This window comes from Venturia canescens, chromosome 5, assembly GCF_019457755.1.
Source record: "Venturia canescens isolate UGA chromosome 5, ASM1945775v1, whole genome shotgun sequence".
In the NCBI taxonomy this organism is placed as follows: Eukaryota; Metazoa; Arthropoda; class Insecta; order Hymenoptera; family Ichneumonidae; genus Venturia; species Venturia canescens.
The window spans coordinates 22,419,528-22,429,628 of record NC_057425.1 but is presented as its reverse complement, the minus strand read 5'-3'; the positions used below and the strand labels follow the sequence as shown (position 1 = coordinate 22,429,628).

The following is a 10,101-nucleotide window of genomic DNA, read 5'->3' as shown; positions in this document are numbered from 1 at the left end:
TTATGTTTCCTGCATAGAAAAGTCAGTTGAGACGAAAAGTGTTCTCAATTATTGGTATTCGTGACGAAGGAGACCCCTAATGCGAGATTTATGTGTCCTGTGCTACATTCCTGAGAAGGCAATGAGATTTCTTTGGGAAATGCGCCTGCCTTCCCACCCATTTTTAGCTTGAAAGTTGTCAAGAAGAATGTTTTCCGAGAAAAACTATAAAAATTTTCACATTGGACTAGAAATCTTTACAGAGATGCACAATGACAGATTTATGTGTTCGCTGTTGCACATTTTTTAACCTGCAGAGGCATTTCTCAAAAAGTGTAAGAAGGGATTTTTTGAAGTCAACCGCACTTCCTCCACTTTCTTGATTAGATCTTGGGAATCACATTCGAGTTTCCAGAAAAGTCAAGATTTTTCCTCCCTCCTACTCATCCCCACCTCAGAACCGAAAAAAAACGCGTATATAAAATGAAACAATTTTGAGGAAGGTCCAGACTCTGTTGAGACGACGTAACAGTTACGAGTCGAATTCCGTTCAGTGCATCATGTCTCTCACCGTCGACATTGCTACCGAGCAATTGCTGCGTATGCAAGCAACTCTCCTGCGGACGTTGGAGCAATTTTTGGTGTGGGAACATCAATGTGATACCCTCATCGAATCGTTGGAGGAGCAAGTTCGATCGAAACGACCACGACTGGGATATCACCACTCGGTCACTTCGCAAATCTTGCGTCTCGAATGTTTGAAGCAGGCAACACGCCAACGCTTCATACATTGGGGCGGAGGATTAAATGATCACGGATTAACATGGCGCGAAATTGACAGCGCATTTGAGAATCGCTTGTCAACTGGCGCTGTGATTAATCGTGATCATATCGACCCACGAAAGTTTCTATTGGATGCGTATGAGCTTGTTGAAGAACAAGTGCAGGCTCATATTCGCAAACACAATAGCATCAAAGTGAACACTTCGTTTAACGGAGAGTTTACCGTGGGTGATAAGCGGGCGAATAAAAGTGTCAACACGGCAAATGTTGAACTTTTCACAACATCGGACCTGAGTGAGTGGTATCAGAAGCGAGTCGTGGAGCCGACTCTAAAATCGCTCAAGGAGTTCCAAGAGAGTGACAGCGGCTGGACCTTGACATCCATAACCAATCTAACAGTGAACATCAACAAGTATAATGCCTTACGTGCAGGATGTCACGTTTCATTGGTAAAATGGATACAGTTGAAAAGAGCGGTGGTGAATGTGAAATCGACGGATAATGCGTGTTTTGGATGGGCAATGACTGCTGCTCTTCATCCGGTAGACCGATACAGCGATCGCACATCTTCTTACCCGCATTATTCGACGATATTCGACTTCCGAGGCATCAACTTCCCTATGACGTTGGACCAGATTGGGAGATTTGAAAAGATGAATAATCTCTCAATCAACGTCTATAACGAGAACAAGGAAGTCATTTTACCAGTCCGCGTGAGCAAGGAGAAAAAAGAGCGCCACATCAACTTGCTGTACATTGAAGACGTGTCGGGATGTGGAATTGGACACTTTGCGTGGATCAAGAATTTATCCCGACTAGTCAACTCTCAACTTAATACTGATGGGCACAAGAAATATATCTGTGATCGGTAAGTAAATTAATATACAACTGTAAAAAATTTCATTCGTTGCGATAATGATGAAACGTTTTTAAAAATTTGAAATTTATTTTATTGTTACAGATGCCTGCATTACTTTTCAACCATCGAAAAGCTACAGTCTCATGAGGTTGATTGCGGCGTACTCAACGATTGTGCTGTTCGACTACCGGGCGAAAACGACAAATGGCTGGAATTCACGAACGCCAATCGTAAGGAGCGTCTCCCGTTCGTGGTATATGCCGACCTCGAATGTATCCTGGAGAAGACCAACGCTGATGAGAGGGAGAAAAATAAGAGCCAACATCATCGTGTCTTCAGCGTTGGATATTATGTCAAGTGCTCCTACGATGATTCGCTGTCGGGATACCACGAACGAAGGGGTGAGGATTGTGTGGAATGGTTCGTAGAAGAACTTAAGCAATTAGCTTTGCGGGTAGAAAAAATTCTTCTTACGAACGTTCCAATGAAAGAATTGTCTCCGCAAGAGTGGAGGAAATTTCGGGAAGAAAAAGAATGTCATATTTGTGAGAAGCCTTTTGTCGAGGGTGATGAGCGTGTCCGCGATCATTGCCACCTGACAGGACAATTCAGAGGTCCGGCTCATTCAAATTGTAATTTAAACTATCAGAATTCGTTTTTCATGCCAATAGTTTTCCACAATTTATCCGGTTATGATGCACATTTTATAATTACAGAAGTAGCAACTGCGTTCGCGGGGAAAATCGATTTGCTCCCAATAACAAAAGAAAAGTACATCTCTTTCTCGAAAACGGTTCAAACATCCAAAGACACGCGGAAAAATATAAAATTACGTTTCATCGACTCTTTCAGATTTCTCGATAAACAAGTCTCGATAAACTAGCTTCATTTTTAACTGCGGACAAACTCTTAACTTTAAAATCACAATTTCAAGATTTAGACCATTTTCATTTATTAACACGAAAAGGTGTCGTTCCATACGAGTACATTGATAGTTTGGAAAAGTTGGATGAAACGGAGCTTCCACCGCGAGAAGCATTTTACAGCTCTTTAACTGATTCAATAGTTTCCGAAAAGGAGTATGCACATGCGAAAAATGTGTGGGAACGATTTTCAACGCGAACGCTCGGTGAATACAGCGATTTATACTTAAAGACTGACGTATTACTTTTAGCCGATATCTTTGAGAATTTCCGCGATACTTGCCTGAAAAGTTACGGTCTTGACCCTGCGTTTTACTATACTCTCCCCGGATATACCTGGGATGCCATGATGAAATATACAAAGGTAAAGTTTGAATTGCTCACTGACATCGACATGGTATTGTTCGTGGAGAGAGGTATTCGAGGTGGTCTTAGTCAATGCTCCAAAAGACATGCTCGTGCCAATAACAAGTACATGAACTCATATGACCCATCTATTCCATCATCATACTTGATGTATTTTGATGTTAACAATTTGTATGGATGGGCAATGAGTCAACCATTGCCTTATGCAGATTTCGAATGGATTGAAGATCTTGCAAACTTCAACGTTGAATCTCTGCCATCAGACTCTGAAATTGGTTATATACTTGAAGTTGATCTGGAATATCCAAAACACTTGCACAATGCACATAGTGATTTGCCATTTTGTCCAACGCATGATAAACCTCCGGGCTCGAAGCAAGAGAAGCTTCTTGCAACGGTGAATGCGAAAAAACGATATGTCATACATTATCGTGCATTGCAGCAGTGTTTAAAACATGATTTGAAAATCACGAAAATCCACAGAGTCTTGAAGTTTAAGCAATCTTCCTGGCTCAAAACATACATTGATTTGAATACACAATTTCGTACACGTGCGAAAAATGATTTTGAAAAAAATCTATTCAAATTAATGAATAATGCTGTGTTTGGAAAAACCATGGAGGATGTTCGTAGTCACGTCCAAGTTAAACTGTTAACGCAATGGGCAGGTCGATATGGAGCAGAGGCTATGATCGCTAAACCTAACTTTCACAGTCGAAGTATTTTTGCGGAAAATTTAATCGCTGTAGAGTTGCGAAATCTCCAAGTCATGTTTAACAAACCGATATATGTTGGCATGTCTATTTTAGACATTTCAAAAACTTGTTTATATGAATTCCACCACGAGTTCATGATGCCGATGTATCAAAATAAATGTAAAGTCATGTATACGGATACTGATAGTTTAATTTACCATATTGAATGTGAAGATGTGTACGAGGACATGAAATGTAATCTCGACAAATATGACACTAGTGACTATCCCCATGACAACATCTATGGTATACCGCTAGTCAACAAAAAGGTCCCAGGTCTGATGAAAGATGAAAACAATGGGGCCATAATGACTGAATTCGTTGGACTTAGATCGAAGATGTATGCGACGCGAGTTGAAGGTAAGAACGATGTTAAAAAAGCAAAAGGAGTAAAAAGTAATGTTGTTGCGAGAACCATAAGATTTGAGGATTACGTGACATGCCTTAATCAGCAGATCGAGATGAAACGTTCTCAATCTTCAATTCGCTCGACATTACACAATGTCTATACCATCACAGAGACAAAAATTGCTCTAAGTCCACACGATGACAAGCGGTATGTCATACCTGGAACGGTAGACACGTTGCCATGGGGCCATTACAGTATTCCTGAATTTCCAGAAGCTATGGAGTCATAGATCATAGGAATGTGTGCTCATGAGTGTTAAAGATTGAGAGAATATATTTGTACATTGAATGCGAAAAAAATTGTGAGAGTGGGAACTTGTTCTCAAAATTTATACATTGTAATAAAAATTCTGTAATGGAGGACTTTTCTCCTCAAAAATTTGTACATTTGGAATATATATATTTTGTAATTGATGTTAAATAAATTTTTTTGTGAAACTGTCATTCTTTTTCCATCAATCTGCTCTTCGTGCGGAGAACTTGATTGGGAAAGGGTCGTAAAAATAAATCAGACTTTGAATTTTCCATCTTTATCGTTTACAAATCATTTTTATTTATCCAACTATTGTGTGCTTTGTCGAAACCTAGCCACTTTACAAACAACTGACTACCACGTTTCTTCAACACTTTTTCAATGAGATATATGTCGGGATATTTTGCTCGAAGCAGCTCTTGCTCGTAAAAACCACCTGCGATGGGCTCATCTTGATGATCTTTTATATTATATGTAACTGGATTAGTTTTTCTCACTCGATATATTGTGAAAATTTCCGTTGTCCAGTTTCGTGTATAACCTTTTTCGAATACATTCTTAAATTTACTTATGCGTACTTTATCACCGATTTTAAATTTTGCTTGGTTTCCAACTTCGGATCTATTGTATACGTTACGCAACAGTCGTTTTTCATTCGTAGTATTCACATCTTTCGGTTTCATTTTTATCGTACGATGTAATGTATCATTATATTTTATAATTAATGTATCGAGAATATCGATCCATTTCCAGTTTCCGCGAAAACTAAATTGAATCCACATTTTATTCTTAAGTGTACGATTGAAGCGCTCACAAATTGATGCTTTCAAATTACTAAATGTAGAATACAAGTGTATATTATACTTTTTCATCAAAGCCTTAAAGTTCGTATTATAAAATTCTTTTCCTTGATCGACGTGAAGATTTTTCGGTATGCGCCCTTTGCTGAGAATCGTCTCCATTGCAGCACTCACATCTTTTCCACTTTTACTCTTCAACGGTGCGGCCCAGGCGAATTTGGAGAATATATCGATGACGGTGAGGAGAAATTTATGGTTGGAGTTGTGTTGTGCATATGCAGACATATCTACAAGATCAGCTTGCCAAGTCTCATCCAGGCCACGTATATCCACATGTCGACGTGGATAATTCCGCCGAGCTGGCTTATGCAGTTCTTCAACCACCGCAAGCTTCTTTTCACTCATTTTTTCTTCTCCCCCCCCACGGTCCTCATCAATTGCAGAAGATAAGAGTGTGGAGGACATTTCACTGACTTATCATTAGGCATATGATCTCGTAAAAGCTTCATATCATCATGAAGTTCTGAGATTTCTCTCTTTATATTATAAATTTTTTCACGGAGATAGGCGAGCTCGGTTCTTACACGCTTTTCCGCAGTAGCCACATTCGATTCGCACTTTTGATTCGTTGTGTGAGTTACACTATGAATTATAGAATGAATGTGTTTACTTAATGCACCGAGCGTTACAACATCTCGAGCATTTATTGGCTCACCAACGTTGCTCAGTCGTTTTCGTTCCAAGTCGTAATGACCATCCGATGTAATTTTGAATTCAGCACCTGGTTTACCCGGAGGACGTGCACCACGTCTAATCAACTTTCGTCCAAACACATCGACGGTTATGTTGGCAATGTGCGTGAAAACAAGCCATCACATGTTAATAAATGATTTCATCTTCACGCAATTCCTCGATAATTGATATAATTTCATTCGAATGTAATGAGTTTCCAGCAGCTTGCAATGCGAGCAACAAACGAAGACGATCCACTAGTTCATTCGGATCATCCCAATGAACATAGTCGACAAAGGTATACTTTCGAACAACCTTATACTGGGGCAGAGCACCACCTTTCTTATCGTTGCTACCGAGCATTTAGGATATATAATTTTTGAATTTACTATTTTTATCCTGACGTACTGCATCCATGCGTTTATAAAATATTTTATGAGCATTCGTTGTGATGACAATTTTCTGATATTTTTCCAAGTCATTTGGTGTTACATATTTGAGTTCGGACTCTTTTTTAAACAACAGTTCCACCAAGCCAATACTTTTGGGATACTTTTCATCACCAACCACTATATGATCGAGTTCGAAATGAATTGGTGAATCACCAATCATTAATCTGTTTTGAGCGAGATTTCGTACTCCATACAAGCAATCTGATCTTGTTTTGTTATTACTACGCAGTAAACCCAAATATTCACGTATCAAATTATCAACATCCTTAAATGATTCCAAATTATCGTCATCATCATCATCGTCATTAATATTTTCAGGAATATCATTATCATTATTTTTAGTTAAGGGTACTCATTAGGGTTAAGGGATTCTCATCAGTAATTGTGATGGGCCGGACAAGTACGTTTAAGACGTATTTGAACATAATTTGTACCGATCCAATCGAAGTTGAATGTTGTGAATAATACCAGGGGATCCTGAAAGTCGGAGGGGAATCGATTCTGTACAGTGTGTACCTTGTTGAAGTAACGAATGACTTTCATGTGAATTTTGAATGATTTTATTTCCATTAATTTTTTAGTAATTTTGATAAAACGTTGTGAGCCCGACACGGATTCTCAAGGCTCATTTGTCGCCGGAGATTATATTTCGAATAACTGATAGATACTTGACCTCGAATTGATATAATACATTTTAGTACTGCACGTAACTTCCGTTATGACTTTTGTTTCATTAACTTTTTTCTTGAAATTAATTATCATGAATTTCATTAAAGTTTCCAATTTGTTCGATAAATATTCCAAATTATCAATAAAAACTTGGCCTCCAATTGATATCATACATTTTTATACTACATGTAACTTGGATAGTACATTTTTCAATTTGTTCAATATTTATGATTTTTTTTTGAAAATTTTTTATTTTTCTTTACAGAATTTTTTCGATTGTTTTTTATTTTTGTTGAATTTTTTTGAATTTTTCAATTTTTCGTTTATTATTTTTATAGAATTTTTTTCCTGGTCCTAAATCTTTTTTCTATGTCATCCAGAAACAAGAGACCATCAATGTACTTGTCCCAACCTTTTTTTCCCTATACAATAATATGCGGGCATTTATGCTTGAAATTTTTGTGTGGACAACTAAATCGACGAGACAATTATGCACTATATAAATGAGGACTATGGAGCTGCGTGTTTAGTTCTAAATCTGCGAGCATCATGGATGATAGTTTGACGATCACCATTACTGGATCATCCTCCATACTCGAGGCACAATTTTTTCCACCCATCGAACTATCGCCCGACAAAAATGATACTCTTGGACTCGTCGAGCTGCTCACATTCAATTCGATTCCAAATATCGACATTGGTTGCAATGAATTTCACGTTGGAAATCATGTGGTGACCATTCCAACGGGCAGCTATGAAATTGAAGATATTGAAAAATATTTGAAAACTGAGTTGGCATCTAAAAACATACAAATTCAGCTTAAAGTAGAGTAACTAGGGGAGATCTAACCCACGGGATCTCAGGGGGGGTGCGGGGACGGGGAAGCGCGGGGACCGGCGCGGGGTCTTTTGCGGGGCAGGGTATGGAGGGGAAACCGTTGTGGAGGGGATGGTCAGAGAGAGAGAGAGGAAGAGGCTGGATGCGACGTGGAGAGGGAGGAGGGGGTGATGGCCAAGTGGAGAGTGTGAGAGAGGGAGTGAGACAATAAAATTTATAACTTTTAGCAAAAGTCTTTTCGAACAGTGGGGTTTTTTTACATGAACTTTCACACAGGTTTTTCTCAAAGCAGAATTCTATGAAATGGCTATCGGAGGAAGCCACTCATGTCTTCAACCCTAAGAAACAGCAGCAACCTGTGCGGTAGTAATAAAGTATAGGATTTATGACCTCTGAAACGAAAGATTTGTTCCGGTCATTGCAAGAACCTTTCCTAATTAAATTTACGTCTTTGATGAAAAAAAAGGGGGGGAACCGACTTCTACGTTTACAGGGTTCCAAAAATACTAGCACCTGCATCCCAGAATTGATCCATTGTTCTCAAAAAGATGTCCTCTGGTTTTTTGTGAAACTTTGGAAAGAAATGCACTCGTCATCCATGACCTTTTAAATTAAGTCTTTCGGCAACCGACTTTTTTTTCATGGTATGGTTTATAAAGTCAGGAGCACCTGCACTTACACTACATTGTTTCCGAAAAATATGTCTCCTAGATTTTTTCCCCGAATAGCTGCCCACCCACAATTTTTCCCGAGTTTGGTTACTGATATTATCATGTCGAATCTACTAATAGATGTTTATCTTCGTATATTCCGTTCTTACACCATACTAGGTAAAAGGATAGTTTAAAAGAAAGATGCCGATTCGTGGAGTTATAACGAGACGTTAAAGGAGTGAAGATGTCTTTGAGTTAGGGACCGACTTTCACGCTATAATCGCCCGAAGTGCATACACCTGCTTGTTCATGATTGACCCATTGTTTCCGCAGAAGATGTCTCCACGTTTTTTTTTCCTCGTAAAAAAATGTTCGCCCACCCACATTTTTTTCCTAACATCGATCTAGAGTAATCATGGGAATATGTAAAAGAAATGCCGACAGGTCAACCCTCACATATACAGTTCTCATATACACCCCCTCTCTTAAAAAGTCAATTTTTAAGGAAAAAGTTTGGAGGGATGATGTCAATATTATCGAGATGATTTCAAAACTCGAGACATTCGGGATCGAGTTTTCTTTGAGACCACATCGAAGTTTAGCTTCGTATTCTCCGCATCACCATGGCAAATTTCAATGATGATGATATGGAAAAGTTTTTAAGTAACCGTGCGGCTTCGTTACAATCGGTGGAAGAATATATTGCGTGGGAAGAACAGTGCGACGTGTTTATCGCATCGTTGAGTGGCGAAAATTCTTCCAAACGTGCTCGATTAAACATAGCGTCACAACGTTCATTAATTGCGCGAATTATACGTTTAGAAACTTTGAAATCAACAACGCGTTCACAATTCATTCACACGGGTGATGGATTGAATGATCGTAACTTGATATGGTGTGAAATCGACACAGCGTTCGAGAATCGCGTGCTAACCGGTGCTGTAATTAATAAAAATTACATCGATCCGCGAAAATTTCTACAAGATTCATACGACTTGGTAGCATTGCAAGTGATGGACAATATTTCTAAACATAATAGTATAAAAGTAAATACTGAGTTCAATGGCGAGTTTACTGTGAATGGCAGGCGTGCAAATAAAAGTATTATTACGAAGACTGTTGAACTATTTGAAACGTGTGATATAAGTGATTGGTACCAAAAGAAAGTGGTTGAATCGACGTTAAAATCACTCTACGAATTTCAAGAGAGTGAGAGCGGTTGGACATTAAGTTCAATTTTAAATTTAACTCTTAATATAAATAAGTATAATTCTATGCGTGCGGGTTGTCATACAACATTATCAAAAAATGTTATATCGAAGAGAGCTGTGATCAATGTGAAATCCAATGATAACGCGTGTTTCGGCTGGGCGGTGGTTGCGGCACTCTACCCAGTCGCAAAATATAGCGAACGCCCATCATCGTATCCACATTACTCAACGGTCTTAAATCTTGCGGGTATCAATTTCCCCATGACTTTAGATCAAATGAAAAAATTTGAGAATCTCAACAACCTCTCAATAAATATATATAGTGCACCAAATGATGTGGTTCAACCCATTCGCTTGAGCAAACAAAAAAAGGAGAGACACATCAATTTACTATACATAGAAGATGCGAGGGATGTAAAC

At 38.7% G+C, this 10,101-nt stretch overlaps 1 protein-coding gene across 1 annotated transcript; it reads left to right on the top strand.

Moving 5' to 3' along the window:
* The first annotated feature begins 1,465 nt into the window (after window positions 1–1,465).
* On the top strand, window positions 1,466–2,049 carry LOC122411403 (uncharacterized). The gene is made up of 2 exons (XM_043420152.1): window positions 1,466–1,630; window positions 1,724–2,049. The coding sequence occupies exons 1-2, from the start codon at window positions 1,603–1,605 to the stop codon at window positions 2,047–2,049; spliced, it is 354 nt and encodes a 117-aa protein (XP_043276087.1). The 5' UTR covers window positions 1,466–1,602.
* The last annotated feature ends 8,052 nt before the right edge of the window (window positions 2,050–10,101 follow it).